General features: G+C 37.6%; 1 protein-coding gene across 6 annotated transcripts in view; it reads right to left on the bottom strand.

The window, feature by feature from the left end:
- Positions 1 to 338: 338 nt before the first annotated feature.
- Positions 339 to 17,501, bottom strand: part of cdh11 (cadherin 11, type 2, OB-cadherin (osteoblast)) — an 82,204-nt gene continuing 65,041 nt past the window's right edge. For all 6 annotated transcript variants that reach the window (XM_067512712.1, XM_067512702.1, XM_067512734.1 and 3 more), the window contains 9 exons: positions 16,930 to 17,117; positions 9,239 to 9,352; positions 8,973 to 9,112; positions 8,537 to 8,673; positions 6,656 to 6,777; positions 6,323 to 6,440; positions 4,146 to 4,397; positions 3,191 to 3,342; positions 339 to 2,899 (listed from right to left, as the gene is read on the bottom strand). In XM_067512712.1, coding sequence (XP_067368813.1) covers positions 2,534 to 2,899; positions 3,191 to 3,342; positions 4,146 to 4,397; positions 6,323 to 6,440; positions 6,656 to 6,777; positions 8,537 to 8,673; positions 8,973 to 9,112; positions 9,239 to 9,352; positions 16,930 to 17,117 — 1,589 coding nt within the window. In that variant the 3' untranslated portion in view covers positions 339 to 2,533. The remainder of the gene's footprint in view (positions 2,900 to 3,190; positions 3,343 to 4,145; positions 4,398 to 6,322; positions 6,441 to 6,655; positions 6,778 to 8,536; positions 8,674 to 8,972; positions 9,113 to 9,238; positions 9,353 to 16,929; positions 17,118 to 17,501) is intronic.

Here is a 17,501-nt window from a genome sequence, read left to right as displayed (position 1 = left end):
AGCTAAATGTACATTGTTATAATACTAGGTTTAGAGTAAATTTTTAATCCTCCTACATGCACTTTCACTATGACAAATGTACAAAAATTGTCAAGGGGTGTATATAAAGAAGTTACAGTAAAATATTGAAACTTTCATCAACCTTGATTAATAATTAAAAAATAATTTTGGATGAAGATACATTTGTAATAGCTAAATGTGCATTAAATATGTGATTGAAGAAAAACTTGTCTTACTCTCTGTTCTTTCAAAATAAGTGGATACTAACTTTTGTACATGACATAAGTTGTGAAGTGCCCATGGATGACAATCAACACAAAGTTTACTCTGACACAAAGTTCTATATCTTTTTATAAAAAGAGCATTTATTTCAAAGTTGTTGTTTTTTTTTGTTTGTTTTTTTTTGCTTCGGAGATTGAAGCACATAGTAAAGCAACAGTACAATGTTCAGAAAATATAAGTGTGATGCTGTAACATTTTTTTTTCAATCTTCTTAACATGTTTTTGTTGTAATACTGGAATATTTTGCATGTATACTAAAATAAGAACTTTTAAAATTGTACAAATTTTACCATAAAACTAATAAGACTAATAAGAATAAAAACGAGGCGTTCTCTCACTGCAACAAACACAGATAGCTAGTTTTCCTCTTAAACAGGGAGAAAGAACAAAGAAACGCCAGATAATGAAAAAAGTGATAACAAATGAAATGTGAGAGGTTCACACAGGCATAAACCAAAGCTGACATTTAACTTTTGGCAGATAACTTCTTAAAGCTGTTCAAAAATGAAAACAGAACAACACAAAGTCTCCTCCCATGTTTAGACAGCCTTAAGAACATCAAATCAGAGCTGCAAAAAGTAAAACATGAATTTGTTCCCTGTGTAGCTGTAGCCAAAGGAAGAACATATATTGTCATAATAATGATAATAATTATAAAAAACAACAATAATAATCATAAAATAATAACATTAAAAAAGAGATTGAACAAGAACCTACACAGTTAAAAAAGTTTGTTCTGATTATCGGCCTCTCTGTATATGTGTCTCAGAAAACATGCCTTGTGTTATTTTCCATTGTACACATTTTAAATTTTAGCAACATGTGTTGATTAAACAGATGTTGCTGCCAACATATCTGGTGTGTGGGGGGAAAAAACACAATGCACATTTTCCTGGTCTACATGTACTGTGCCGACAGAAACAGCACATCCTATTTTAAGAGTGCGTTAGGTGCAAGTTGGCTTCTCAAAGTGATATATCACGTCTGCACATTGCTCTGTACATACCTATGTTGGAGATAGTTTGCTTTCTGTATATACTTTCCAAGTTACAAAAAGAAACAAAAGGAGGAAAAAAAGTGAATGCACTGGGTTGCAAGAGCGTCCATTAAGTTTAAGGCGATTAGAGCTCACAGGTTTTTACTCATAGTGATTAACCATCATTGGTGGACTGAATGAGGAAATGATCATTCATTGGTGGAGTTGAAATGGTATATAAGTGATTGTTGATGGGAGGAATGGAGACACAGGGGCATGGATCGGCCGGCATTTATCTCTGCAGCAAAATATGAAAACAAATCATCCACAGGTTTGAAATTGATTTCATGTTGAGTCTGTATCTATTTCAGAGTACAAAAATGTATTTGTGTAGCATGTAGCAAGTCCTTCTGTGTTCATTTATCTGTGTTTAGCTACTGAATACAGTGGTTCGTATTGTTATTCTTGTGTTTACCCCTGGGGTTGTTGTTTATTTATTATAAGGCCACCATACTGTGAAGATGCTGTGAGCGTCTTCAAAGTATCAACAACCCAGAGTCTGTCACACCAACTACACAAGGTACCTGTGTGAGTTTGCACACGCAACAATAAATTTGACCAAAAAAAATAACCCAAAACATTATGCTTAAACTATTTCACCTTGTGACCCATCATCAATGCCTTTCATTTCTCTTTCATTTTAGCAAACAGTTGCTGAGCTCCACATCTTTTCCTTTTAATTTGCTAGTGTCTTGCTCTTTCTCTCTTTCTCTTACATGACAAAGAGAGAAACTATGGAACACATAGGAACCTGTTCAGGTAATAAATCACTCTCAAGTACCATTGAGGAAGTATGTGAAACCAGTCCACAAAAGTATATAGAACCTCTAATAAACTAAACAATTTGCTAGAAGCAAGTCATTTTGATCATACAGCAATATTTTTTCCCAGCAATTTACTTTCAAACAGACAAATTGTGGCATAACAATTCTCCCAGCCCTGCAATGCTCAAGTCTCTAGAAATAGAAAGGTGGGAAGAGACACAGAGGGAAAGAAGAGATTTGGGAAATGAACTAGGAGCAGTTTGAGTCCAAGCGATCGTTGTCTGTTCATTATCAAATTGTCTTGGAGGACTAGGGAGGTGCCATGGGAGGCAGAGCCATTAATGTTCATTGACAAACTGGCATGAACTGATCAGTTGGTAGGTAACCATTGGGAACGGTGATGTGTTAACAAATCCTCATGGAATCAGTAACTCAGAATAGAAGACCACCGTTAAGAGTCTTCACCCTCATCGGCATCATTAATGGAACAGTCTTTGGTCCCGTACAAATCTGCCAACTTCTTAAACCTCGGACCCCAACTCTGCAGATAGTCATAATCCAAGTCAGACTCTGTTGTGACAGACTCGAGGGAACTCAGTGACCCAGCCAAAGATCCTCTGCCTTCATAGCCATAGATCTGAATGGAGTCATAGGGAGGTGCAGTTGGGTCGCTGTCAGCCTCTGCAATTCGAGTCTTGATGAAGTCATCCACATCAACACTGTTGGCTGCAGGACGGCCAATGCCAGGCCTGAGGGGATATTGAAGCTCTGGCTTGATGTCCTTCCTTGGGAGGAAACCATTGGCGCCATCTGGGTTCTAAACAGTTACAAATAGAGGACCTGGCTTTCAAATCTTAGAGTTGGATAAGTGGAATTTCAACAAAGTTTAAAAGGCTTTAGAATTTTGTTTTGCTTTATTTAAGTATTCAACACTAGGCTGAAACTGAAAGATATAAATATCAATTGACACACCTGTTGTAAAGCTGAGTCTATTGAATTCCCAACTACTCATCATAAATTCTTCTTTACTACCCTCTGTTTCTACGCCTGTAATGTCATAAAAATAACGGGGGAAAAATATTTATAGCCACTTAACCCTTCTTCATACCTGTAATGTAGCGATGTCGAAAGCCTCAGTGTCCTCCTCACCACCTCCCTCGTCATCATAAGTTATAATATTCTCCCTGATGTCCTCCTCCTCAAAAACTATCAATGGCTCCTTCTTCTGACGCCTCAGGGCAACAAACAACACCACTATTGCTGCCAAAGGGAAACACAGAACCACAATTCAAAAATTGTTTTGGATTTAGTGATTACATAATAATCCTTACACAAGCTCTGTGGAAAATATGAAATGTGAACATTAGATAATTAGTATGCACTGTGGGAGATGTAATTAGACTTTGGGCAGTTCAATTAATATCATTATAGTATTGTGCTATATACACATGCCATTTTTATTGCAGGTGGTTAAAAACATGTCAGGCTTCTAAGAGTTTCTAAGTTGTGTAGTGTCAACTCCGACTGTGAGAAATTGCAAAACGTGAAAAAAAGGAAGACAGGTAACAGCTGCAATCTGGTTCCCCCAATGGTTGAGTTAGAAAAAATAAGGCTTCATACACAATTAAAGACTGTAGACATTTTAACATTGCACACATCTTTACAAATACAAACTTAGTTTTCCTCAGACACTGATGTTCCCACTCTTAATGATTGTTTGTGAGAAAGCAGAAATAATACCTAAGCTTCTAATACTCAAGTAACTCCGTGACTTCTAGTCTTAAGGAGCTCAACCTGTGCAGTGAAATTTGAATGAGGGCATCAATGGAGGCAGGCAGCCTGACTGAGCTCAGAGTAAATATCAGGCATGTTTGGTATTATTAAGACAGCGAGTTGAACTACCTGATTAAAACCTAGATTAAATGTATTTTGTAAGCACAATGCTGCATAATCTTAATTATGCAAACAATTGATATTTCATGTTACAACAAAGAAAATCTTATTTAAATCAGCAGTGGTTTATGATCTCAACTGCAATTTTAAGCAACGATTTAGGTCCTTACCCAGCAAAATGACTATACATGCTAGTATAGCTATCAGAGCCCCAGTGCTGAGGCCTGCAGGTAGGACATAAGGTTCCACGTTACAGGAAAGGATGGTGTCTTTGCTGTCACAGGAACACACTCTAATGGTCAGAGTGTTTGTGCTGCTCATCGCAGGGAATCCATTGTCGTTTATCTCAATTGGAAGATGATAAACATCCTGGGTTAGACGACTGAATCCTTTACGGAGCACATAGATGCTGGCTGTGCTGTCTGTGAAGGGAGAGGAATATGTTGGTTGGTAGATAGGAAGATGAGTAGGTAAAATGGTAGAAAGACACTCTTTTCTTAGACTACAATGGAGTATGTTGTTGATTTTGCCGACAACAAATTATGTTTAGATGTTCATCATGAACTTCATCAAACATAATAAAGGTCTTTTCTGTGCCTCCTCACAGCAACGTAAACACACATTTTCCTTTAGCACTGGCCAAACACACTGTCATCCAGCAACATACGAAGACACAGATACTGTGCACACAATAGCCAATGACGTGTGACTTCAATGATATTAAATTCCTGTTTATTAGTGGGTCCATTCATCATCAACAGAAGAAGAAATGTAATTAAAAGCCACTGTTACTCCTGTGACTAGGCTTGCAAGTAGCTCTACTTTTACATTAACCCCCACCCCCTACCCCCTCAAAACACATTTTCTTCTCTCTGCCTCTCCCTTCCTCCCTATCAAAACACTTCTTTTCTAATGTCATAAGCTTTATTCTCAACAAGGGATGGGGTGAAGTACTTTCACAGCTTTGAAGAACCATAATCATCAAGCAACTGGTCCTTAGTAATTGTTTTGAATATAAATAAAAATACTAACATAGTAGTAGCTCTATTAAACTGAGAGAGACAATAACCTCTGCACTTTTAGTGTATGGTATTGTATTGCATTTTACCTATTTGGATTTTTAATTGAGATTAAAACATTTCTTATTCATTTGTCAACACACAATTTTTATTCGTTATTTTTTAATACCATTTTTCAGTTTTTTTATGTTAAGGCAGCCTGAGCAGTCATTTACTCATTGAGCCTACTTTTCTTCAAAGATTAATTCTTTGTATGCTGAGGTGTAAGGGTCACTACAGGACGTATACATACACACCTAATACCATCTGCAACAGCTGAATGATTTGTCTTGTTTTTCATTTTGGTAATTGTTTCGATAAAAATGGCTTATAATCAGCCCACTCTAATACACATGCTTAGCCTCACTCTGTGTGGGGTTTACTACAGTGAAATAGCAAAAAAATCTATTTTGATATTTTATTTCAGTTCAATGTAGCAATGTGCTTTAGAAAAGTAAGAAAAGAAGAGCTCAGAAGCAATCACTGAAACATTTTAGCTCAAAAGAAAATAAAGGTAAATCCCAACCCTCTCTGCTACTAATGTCACTGTCATATGTTATCTATCAACTGCCTGCCAGCACTGGTCTCCGCTCACAGCTGTGTCCATGTTTCAGTATGTGTGGGATCTGAGAAATGTGTGGGATATGTACAGATGGACTAAATGTACAAACACATTTAATATGTACACACACAAACACACACCCATATATGTGTGTGTATCTATCTATCTATCTATTTATATACATATGTGTGTGTGTGTGTGTGTGTGTGTGTATATATATATATATATATATATATATATATATATATATATATATATATATATATAATATATAATATATATATATATATGTGTGTGTGTGTGTATGTGTATATAATGTGTATTCTTCTCCCAACCCATCTCCTTCTTGTCTTTCTCCCATATTTGTCTTGTATTCTGTGTCCTAGCACTCACAAAACTTAATTCAATCAGTTGGCCCCCTAAGATATATGTACAGACGGACAGAGACGCCCACTGCAATTAATACAGCCCCCAGGACATGTGTGCATTCGTGTGTGTGTGTGACAGAGATCTAGAACACCTGCTGCTTCCTACAAGGTACTGTAAGCCTCCATCTGGTTATGCTTTGATCTAATCTAAGTGAAAGGGGAGAGAGAGGGAGACCCCAGATGAAGGAGGAGTAAGATTAGCTATTAGAAAGGGATGAAAACAAAATGTGAGAAAGAAACACAAAGGAAAAAAAGAAGCAAGAAAGACAAAAAACAATTGTATTTTAAAGGTCATCTACCTCTGTTGTCTTTGAGGGAAAAGTTGTGGTTATGGGCCACTTCTGGAGCAAGGCTGAATGTGAAGTGTTGTCTGTGAGCCATCTCATCTTTGTCCACTGAACTTACTGTTTCAATAACCTAAACCACGAAAGAAAGAAACACCATGTACATACAATACTAGTTTGAGATACCAATTACGATGGTTTGCCATAATCTTGCAAAACATCCACCTATAATATACATACATCCCCACACACAAATACACACACACACACACACACACACACACACACACACACACACACACACACACACACACACACAGTTTCTTTCTTAAACACAGATGAATGTACCTTCCCTGCTGCAACCGTTTCACACATGAGGACTTCATTGTTGGTGGCAAACTCTGGGGCGTTGTCATTCACATCTTTTACTTTGATGTTAACACGTACTTTGGTGTCTTGGTGGTGACCTCCTACAATCACACACACGTCACATACACATGACAGCATTGAGCATAATCATTAGCATTCAGCTACACAGAAAAATTCAGAGCCATTTCAAAGTCATTAAAGACAGATTGTCATTTGTGCTTGAGTGTTTGTGATTGCTTGTGTGTCTGTATTCTAAACTGTGTTTGGTGTTGGCCGAACGCAAAGCTAACAATGAATATTTTCCAAAATTGCCTGTCAATCAGTCTGCTTCTCAGGCAGCTATTTGTTATTTTGATTGCAAAAATTACAGACATGACTTTGTGAGACATCGACATCCAGTTAGACAGTCTGCCATTCATCTAGCCTGATCCCACATTTCTACCTAAAACATTATTGATACGTTACAGTGACAAAAGTTATGCTGGAGATTAAATAAAGAATAAATTAGGTAATATAAATGACCTGATTCATTCAAACTATTAATAATGATAGCGATAAAAGTGTTTTTTTCTCTATCCATTCATATTAAAAAATCCACTCTATACAGTCTTACATATTTGCAATTCTAGTCAGTATGAATTTTCCACTACCCTGTCATTACCATGTATTTATGTAGCTTCCCAGGGCCTGTTAGCGGTTAGTGTAGCCTGCATTGGTCCTAGCTTTGTGGGCGGTGAGCCCGTTTCCATCTGGCCGTCTGGCGTCTCACACGCCACAGGGAAACCACGCGGCGCTCTGCTAGTTTGAGCCCCAACCACAGAATACCAGGGTGGGGCCAATGTGGCTCTTTGGCTGAAGGGGTTTAGGGTTTGAAGTTATGGAAAGAAAGCTCTGAAGGGCCTGTGGCTCAACTGGGCTGGTGGTGTTTTTACTTTAGTTTTTACTTTACTTTGCTTTTCCTCCACCCTGTCGGGGTTTAAATGATGTTTTGCGTAATCAGACTTTCTTTCATTTTGCTTTTTTCTGTTATGTCTGCATCTTTTCAACATATCTGCTTTTTCTATAAAATGAAGTACTAATAATATAAACTTGATCAAAAACGTTGTATGAAAAAAATATAAAATGCTAAATGGACAAACTGCACATTAATGAAACATCCTAAATGCTTACTGATCTTAGATTATAGTTACTGAAGTCTAATCAAGGTACATACACCAAAAACATTTATGCTACCAACTATTTACTATATTGTGCTACACACAGCCATTCCCTCCTAACTAAAGCTGAATATGCGTATACTCTACCAGAGTTTATGCCATTTGTCTTCGATTTTCATTACAAACATGTGAACTGTAGTTGTATTAATTGGAAAAAAATTAAATCAGCTTGAATTAAATTTTAGTCTGTACTCAAGTTGTCATAGACCAGCACAGCAGAATGACAGGCTGGACTTCAAATGCCAAATAATGTACTGCCTGGTGGCTATCTGGGATTTTTCCATCTGTTTGATCATTTTTGACTGATTTTTTTTTCTCCATCCTGTATCAGCAGCACAAATCACACAGCCAAGACCAAACACCAGCAGACTAACTGCTCTCATTGAATGGCTAGAAATATGAGTAAAACTGTGCTTGCGTAGTTATAGCCATTGTGTAATTTCACATTACAGCACGAGTTTGACAACTAAACGGTAGGATGTCCATGTACTTATCTTATATGGTGATGATTAGAAGCATGTGTGTATTTGAAGGTTGAATTGGTTAGAGAACTAGTGAGAGACACAAATGCCAACACATACCAGACTGAATGCAAACTATCTTAAACTCTTTCGGCAGTGTGTATACGTGTGTACATACATACCTATCTCTGTCGCTGACACAGAAATATTATGCCAGGCCTGTGCTTCTCTGTCCAGTGGTCTTGTTGTGGTAATCATGCCATCCTCTGAGTTTATACTAAAGAACTGCTCTACATCTGTGTACCGAGGTATCATGTACCTACACAGAATAAAAACAATTACTATTAAGCATTAAGGTGTTGCATATGACTCGCTGTGTTTTTGCGATTATTGTAATTATTTTGTGATTTATCCACATTGTTTCTGTTTCTCCATTAGAGTGTAAAGTTAAGTTTATATGAGTTGTAGCATTTGTTCAGTGTATCTCAGGGAACACTGTTTAGTAGTTACATTTTCTGTTCCTAGAGTTGTTATACTAGTATAAAAATTGAAATTCCACCACCGCTACAATCCAGTGTTAGTAAATGTGTACTTGTATACTTGGCGTAATTCTGTTACCTGACAGGATTGTTCGCAACATCAGTGTCCTTGGCATGGACTCGTCCCACCAGAGTGCCTTCAGGCGCATTCTCTTCTACCTCAAAAGTGTAACTGGGAGCTACAAACACAGGAGGCTCATCTGCATCCTCCACTGATATCTACACAGACAAGCATACATTTTTCAGTCATGTGCATTAATGCACACAAACTGGTGCTCTTGCACTAAACACACATCTAAGCATGCATTCCATAATTCTACACATTTTAATATTGTACATAAATACCTTAATTGTGGCTTCATCCTTATAAGGCCCCCAAGCGAGAAATTGAGGGTCCAGGTGAAGGTTGGATCCTTCAACTTTCAAAGTGTATGTTCGTTTAGTTTCGAAGTCCACTGGCTGAAAGAGAGCGCGAGAGTGCGTTCATATCACTTATTAGGTTTTCATTTGAGAAGTACAACTATCATTGATTTTAACTGTAAGTACACATTCAACTGGTATATTGTGTTTTCACTTTGTAATTACAACTAAATGCTGAAAAAATTTATTGAGTGCAGAGGTTGTATTGGCTTTGAAATGCATTAAGGAATAAGTGCTGTATCCTTGTCTTCTGGTAGGGGGAGCTGTTGCTGCATGTATGAAAATGGGGACATTGTCAGTTATATTGACAGCAGCAGTCCAACTATTACCACTACTGTCAACAAAACCATGGCCTAACCTAAATACTGCCTTTAATATCAAGATAGTTTGTATTGCATGATATAACATGATGTATGATTATTTAGGGACCAAAATGAATAATTTGGTTGTTTCTATAGGGGTGTTTTCATCATCAGATGAAAACAATACTAGTCTGATTTTTAATGAGCCGGGATTAGGTTTGGGATTTTGGGACACCGCATGATAAAAGCAAGTAGAGATTGCTTTGGGTCACAAGGTGGCAAATGACATTTAAATCCCTGATCACAAAAACAACATTCTACTTACAGTCATACCAGCCTTTTTTAATTTTGCTATTTAGCTAGTCATCTTGTACCTTCTTATTAAAAAAGACAAATTGCAAATACATTATCATTTAAAGTCCTTGGCAGATATTTTTAATATCACTATTTAACCCTGAGATTAAATTCACTTTTACTGATCTGAGCTTCAGTACATTTACTTTATATTTGAAGAAACCCATTTGTTTGTAATGGCCTCGATATTGAATTAACTCAAGCTTGGGCTTTATGTTCTGTTGTCCTATGGCAAAACTGAAAACATCACACATCTTTCTTACATCACATTTGAATTCAGTTATAATGAATTGGTTATTTCAAAGCAACGACCCTCAACAGTTTACTTTGTTCCATGCGTCTTATAAATTGTTCTTCTTCTCCCATCTTCCATTCTTATGAACTGAGTGTATACTACTGCTGGGAAAACCTTTATGTCAACAAATGTATTGGCGCTTATTGCATAAAAGCTATAACTCCCTAGAGATTCTCTCTGCTATGATTATGAGGACTTCTGCTTGCCAGCAGCACTTGGCTGCCACTTGCACTCATTTGCATCTCTGCTGTAGCCTTGATTATTGTAAATAACTCTCTTTTTGGTATCATTGCTGTATTATGAACCCAGATAGCAACCACTTTCCAACGCTACCATTTCTTCTGCTTTTAATGGGATGTTGAACTGACAGAGTCCCAGGACTAAGTTTGATCTTTTCATCTCAAGGTTGCCATCACTTAATGAAATCCTAGTGGTAGAAGACAAGGCTCAAAAACCCTGTTTGAAGTGCTAACTGATATGATGGGATCCCCTACATTCAAGATGTATCCCTCCGCTGGGTTTTCTGGAGCTACAGAAGCACTTCTGTCTGTACAGTGATCTCAAACACAAACAACCTTTGCATTAGAGCAGTTTAACCAATAAGTTAACACACAATTGACGTTCATTAGTGATGGCTAATGACACGAGATGCTGTTTGAGATCTTTGTCATTTTAACCAGTAAGGGCTGTGTTAGTAATAACTAAAAATGGGAGGCTGCTAGCTGAATGTGAAAGTACTAGGGCATCTCTGTTAGTTAGAATGTTGTAAAAGTTCTTTTTTTCATTGTTTAATTAAAAAAAGTGAAACTCCCATTTATACTTTATTTATTACATGTAAAATTAGCCTTTTTTGTTTGAATTGTTATGATTATGGAATACAGCTCATGAAAATCTAATTTCTATTATCTTGTAACAAGAGTATTTAATTTCAAGTTTGGATAAATTACTTTGTATACTGTATAAACACTGTGTATCTCGATGAGTAGTTCATCATATGCATCTAAAATCATGGGGATGTCTGCTGACTTGTTGTTTTAGAAGATAGTCATTGACACTTCACACAAGTAAGGTAAGCAAAAGGGGCTGGCTGATAGCAGAGTTCTGTATGGAAGCATTTTTGTAGAAAGTTGACTGGAAGGGAAAAGTGTGGTAGAAAAAGGTACACAAGTAACAGGGATGACCACAGGCTTTAGATTTTTAAACAGAACTAATTTAAGAACTTGATGCAGCCCCACTCCACTTCTTCAAGTCAGAGCATCACAGTCAGCGCATCAAGAGCCACCCTACACAGACATTTTAAGGAAAAGGGGCTTCCATTGTTCATTCCTAGTATCAAGACACTCCCGATCCATTGACAATGTCAGACATGCCTTACATGGGCTAAAAAGAAAAAGAACTGGCCCGAATCCCTCTTTTCAGATGAAGGTAAATGGCTCTGCTGTTTTTTTATTTTTTGTTTTTAATTTACTTTTTTACTAGATACTTTAATGAAAATCTGGATCTGCACTGATACCAATAATTTGTTTTGGACAGAGATCCCTCCTTTCCCTCCTCTTACACCAGTCATAATTGTATGATAGTAATGCCTTTAAAAATAGCTTGTGGCAGCTATTCAATCTATCAGAATCATTTCATAGGGTGTTGGTGTTGCCAGATGAATCAAACCTTGAGTGACTTTTCCTTTCAAAAGATTGCTCGCTACTTAGCCAGTTGCAGGAGCATCCAGCTCTGTGGTATCAGTGTAGGTGTTTAACGTGTTGATCACCAGTATATTGCTAATAAGACAGATGTGACCCAGTTCTTTCATATTCAGTTTTTTATTATTCTCTCTCTCTCTCTCTCTCTCTCTCTCTCTCTCTCTCTCTCTCTCTCTCTCTCTCTCTCTCTCTCTCTCTCTGGATCTCTCTCTCTCTCTCTCTCTGGATCTCTCTCTCTCTCTCTCTGGATCTCTCTCTTCTCTCTCTCTCTCTCTCTCTCTCTCTCTGGATCTCTCTCTCTCTCTCTCTCTGGATCTCTCTCTCTCTCTCTCTGGATCTCTCTCTTTCTCTCTCTCTCTCTCTCTCTCTCTCTCTCTGGATCTCTCTCTCTCTCTCTCTCTCTGGATCTCTCTATTTCTCTCTCTCTCTCTCTCTCTGTATCTCTCTCTCTCTTTCTCTCTCTCTCTCTCTGGATCTCTTCTGTTTTATTCACCTCCTATATTTCTTACTGTTTATAGATTTACTCCCTCTTCAGTCTCTCCAGCTTTGCGTAATCAGTGTGATATTATAATATTCAAAACAATAACAAACCCCACCCCACCCTCCACCCCTTCCTCTGTTTCACTCAAAAGCAGCTCCTTAATATTCTGTGGACTGCTTTCGTCAGGACACAGTTGAAAGAGAATAGCTGATTAAAGCTCATCCCCCTGTGTGCATGTGTGTGTGTAAGAATGTGCATGTGTGTGTGGTGTGAAGGAGAGTGTGAGAATAGAGATTAGCGAAGGCTACTCTTGATGCTGATTTCAACGTGTCTTTAGGTTCAAGTCTTCATGTGCATTTTTTTTGAGTGAATGTCGTGTGTGAATGTGGATGTTTGGGTTTTGTGTGGCACAGTCTTCAGGGGAGAAAAAGGTCCTGATTTCCCCAGAGTCATATTAAGATGCAATCACTCTCGCACTCAACATTGTTCATACACATAAAGGTACACACATCTGAATTGATATGGTCTAATCAAGTTGAGAGGCACAAGAGTGTGGATGCTTTGTGCGTTCATCTCTCACTGCCTGCTCACACACATTATTATTTTTAACTTTATTAATAATAATAGTATATATTAATATATCATTAATATATAAGTATAGGTACTTATAGTGTTTTAAAATTTTATTATAGTTTATTAAAACCATTCTGAATAGGTAATTTTATTGTTCATTACTGTTATTTGTTGAAGTTGTTCAATATTATTGCTGCTTTTGCGACTTTTTTGGCAAATCACAAGAGTTTAATCCAAATTACACGCTATTTAAGATAATGTAGCAGGTAGACAAAGCGCTACAGATGCTTGTTTTTTTTTTGTGTCGAATGTTGTCAATAGGCCTAAGAAAGCCAGAGTTATGATAAATGGTTCATGTGTGTAAACATTTGTGTTTGCTTGAACATGAATATGTTATAAAATACAACATTTTCTGTGAGAAAATAACTGTAAAGTCACACAGGTGAAAAAAAATGGTTGTGAAAAAAAGGATACCAACTATTTCCCTGCTAAACAATTTTCAGGTAAACTAATAAAATAAAATCCAAAGTATTCAAAGACGAACAGATATACCATAGACTCCAGAGGGTTAACTAAATGTTACCTATTTTGGAATGGTTCAGATTGTTACCAAAAAGAGAGTTATTTACAATGATCAAGGCTACACCAGAGAAGCTCAATGTCTGTGAATGTGCCTTCATTTAGATTGAGATGCTCTTGAGTGTGTGCGCGCCCACGCCAAACACCTTCTACACTTAGTTTGACTACTGTTTAGCTCATCAGTATCAATGGTCAAAGACGTAGCAGGACCACAGTGTAGAAAAAAAAAAGCATGCAGCGAATGTTTAGTTTTGATGCTGTTTATGCAGGTTCTGTTATGATGACCTGTTGCCTCATATAGTATGTGCAGAGTTTAAATGTGTGAGTGACTCTGAGCAATGCTGACTGATTTTCACCATTGAATTTGCTCTCACTGAGTGCACTGAGTAAGATTAACAGATGTGAAGTTATAGTTGTGGCATCTCTGATGCAATTTCTTCGCTGTTTGTCTGTCTTGTTTGACCGTGGGTGGTGTGTTATGTCCCCTTACAGCAGATTCTGTCTAGCAAATAATTTGTGATGAATCTCGATTGACTACGGACAGTCTGCAATCAATCATGATTAAATTGATTAACATCGAATGACAACCCTAGTTCTTATTTATAGTAATAGGATTATGAATAACACTGTACCTGAGGAGCAGTGCAGTGCTTGATAGGGTGAAGCAGGTGGAAGAGGGATTGACTCAGTCAACCTAGTGCTAGGTTAGCACTAGGTTGACTAAGATTAAAAGTAAAAATACACAATGCAGAATGGCCCATTATTGAGTTATTATTATTGAGTGTCAATTCATCTAATATCGCAGCTAGCAACAATGGAGTTTATGTTAATGAAAAAAGCTGTTTGAATGATTGGATGGTTTGAATCAAAGTAATTATAATCTGAGTTACTTAATGTGCTTTAGATATCTTGTGGAGTTCCCACTGGGGATTAATAGGATTTTATGACTATACTGTTTTCTGTTTTAATAATGAGACTTATACTTAATAAATACAGTGACTGTATTTATGAAATAAATACATTCAGGTAAGACCAAAGTTGGAGTATGAAGTAACAGGAAAACTGTACCATACCTTAAAAAAAAATGTACTTGGATGTTTTTCACCGCTAATGAATACATTTAGTCAGTGGTTTCTAAAAACCTTTTAGGCAAATCCTCTCAAGGAATGTAGCCATTTCAGCTGTTCCATGTCTCTTTTTTAAACGGGGACATGGAACATCAGGGAAATAAAAGATTTGATCTTTATGTCGTTTCTTTCTCAAATCCAGCCTGATTTACAGATTGCCCCCTGAGAGCTGTCCTGTGCAACCACTGCCACTGCACAGCACAGTTCGAAGTCTGATAACTGATCTGCAGGTTAACTGGCTTTCTCCAGGACGCACAAATTATAGTTGTTGAAACACCAGAGGGATCATTAATCTGTATCAGTCACTCTTTTACCTGCTGGTTCTCAGGACACCAGTGGGAAGAGAGCCCCTAAACTCAGCAGTCTTAATGCCATGCTCCTAAACAGAGCTCCAGATAAATTGCTCATGCAGACAGTTGTGGGAAAAAGTATGAAACAGACTCATATCGATTGATTCAGACAGAGATTTTCCCACTGCATCAGTAAAAACAAGCTGTAGGTTAAGGCTGGCAGCTCTTTTGGGCAACATTGTTGCTGTCTGGGCAGGAAACACAACTTGCCCTGAATGCCATCATACTTTTAAGCATATAATTACATATTTAAAAGCCAAGTATTTCAGTGTATAATGACATGGTTTGGAAATTTGTTCTACGGGGAAAAAAAATAAAACTATCCACCTCTGTGCAATTCTGTGGGTCTGTTTCTAACCATCTAAAACAGAAGGGAAAAAGCTGCCTTTTAAAAACAGATTTTGGTGTATATTATATTCTTATTTACTCCCTCACAATGATAGCATGGCTAAAAACATTTTTTTAACTTATTTTTTTAACTGAGAAACTCTGGGGTCGCACACCACAGGAGGGAAAAGCAGGCTACTACAGCTCACTGGAACATTCAGCTCATAATCCTGACCTGCAGCTACACGTGTGTGTGTGTGTGTGTGTGTGTGTGTGTGTGTGTGTGTGTGTGTGTGTGTGTGTAGGATATTTGGGGAGAGAAAAAAATTGTGTAATGTTTCTGTGTATTTGACTGTGTGTATTTGTGAAAATATAAGTCTGCGTGCACATGTGATAGAGAGAGGGAGACTGAGACACAGAGTGAGAAAACGTAATTGCGTGTGCAGACTTGGATCACTGAAAGCTATAATGTGTGTGTGTGTGTGTGTGTGTGTGTGTGTGCGAGCAAGCATTTGTGCTCTTATGCATTACAGTCACAGGGCAGAAGATGAGCTCTCTGGCCTAGGGAAGCATGAAAGTTAATGCACTGAAAGGCAGTGTTCATATCAAACACAATAAGAAACTGTGAGGGCCACCAAAAAAAGGAACACACAGCACAGCAAAACCTTTTCTTCTTTGCTGCTTCATATTTTCCTTTTTTCGTTCTTTCTCCTTTTCTTTCTTTTCCAAGCATATTAAATCCAGACAAATACGGAGCTTGTACTGAACAGCTTTGTTCACAGAAGAAGTGCTGTCCTAAATGCATTTCTTTGCTGGTCTATTGAAAAGTGGTAGATGACGCACACAGTGTTTCCATAAGAGCTTGGAGTCTGAGCAGCAACTATCAGCTAACAACACTTTGTTATACTAAGGTTCTATACTTAAAACTGCCACAACTTACTGCATTAAATTGAACACGACAAATTAAAAAAAAAAAAACAATACCTCTATTAATTTCCCCTTTTATTATGAATCTTGTTGTTTCCAAAAACTGTTAGCTTTAAATATAACCATTCTGGTCAGCTCTGATTTTTAAGTGTCAAACTAACTAGTTGTGAAGCTAATTTAAAAGGGTAGGATGGAGTGATGAACTTGTTGTCCGTTATTACATTAATCTGCAGCTCCACTCAGCTTTTATTGCAGCTTTCAGCTCGGTCTTTGTCTACCAGACTCTCAAATCTTCTGTTTCCATTTACTCATTGCTCTCATAGCATAGCTATAGAAAGCAGCAGTTTTAGTTAAAAATCTCAGTTTAGTAAACTGGTATTGTATAATACACGTGTTTCCCTGAGAAGACCAAAAACAGACATTGATGAAGATGATGATTAGCCAAATATTTGCTAGGTGTCAAGAAACACAACTGTAAATCATCAATAATGTTGCTAGATAAAACATTTTTGATTTTGACTCAAAACACAATATATCAGGTGTGTTCACATTTAGTTTTTGTTGCTGCCAAATCAACAAAAAAGCATGTCTCCTTTTTTATTACCTTTTTCAGTTTGATAACAGCCTCTCTGGTTTCAGAGTCAGTGCTCAGTTCAAACATGCTTAATCCATCTCCATCTATTAAGCGGTAGTTGACTAGTCCGTTGTCTCCAAGGTCAGGGTCTTTAGCCTTAAGACGACCCACCTCCTCTCCTGGCACTTTGTCCTCTGATATAGACATTGGATACACACCTGGAAGAAAAATAAACGCAGTGACTTTGCTTGGCTTTGGGTGGCTTTTGGTCACACCTTGCTTTGGTGTTCCACACTCTTTAGATTGTCTTTAGAGAATTCCTGGCTGGCTGCCACTGTGTTTACGATTTGAGGCAGGGTCAGTTTTAGAGGGCAGAGAGGGACTAACATGAACTATACCATCTGTCTCACATGGCCCAGAGGATTGTAATATCCCCTATGGTGTCAGGTGTGTGTGTGTCTGAGGGAGCAGACACCTGGCTTGCAGAATGAGAGCAGTAGGACCATATGTCTAATTTCTCTCCTGTTATCCTTCGACCATTTCTCACATTCTCTTTCTGCCTATCACCTCACTCCTCCCTTAATATTTTCTTCTGACTTCGT

This window comes from Channa argus, chromosome 1, assembly GCF_033026475.1.
Source record: "Channa argus isolate prfri chromosome 1, Channa argus male v1.0, whole genome shotgun sequence".
In the NCBI taxonomy this organism is placed as follows: Eukaryota; Metazoa; Chordata; class Actinopteri; order Anabantiformes; family Channidae; genus Channa; species Channa argus.
This window is presented reverse-complemented; position numbering and strand designations above follow the sequence as displayed.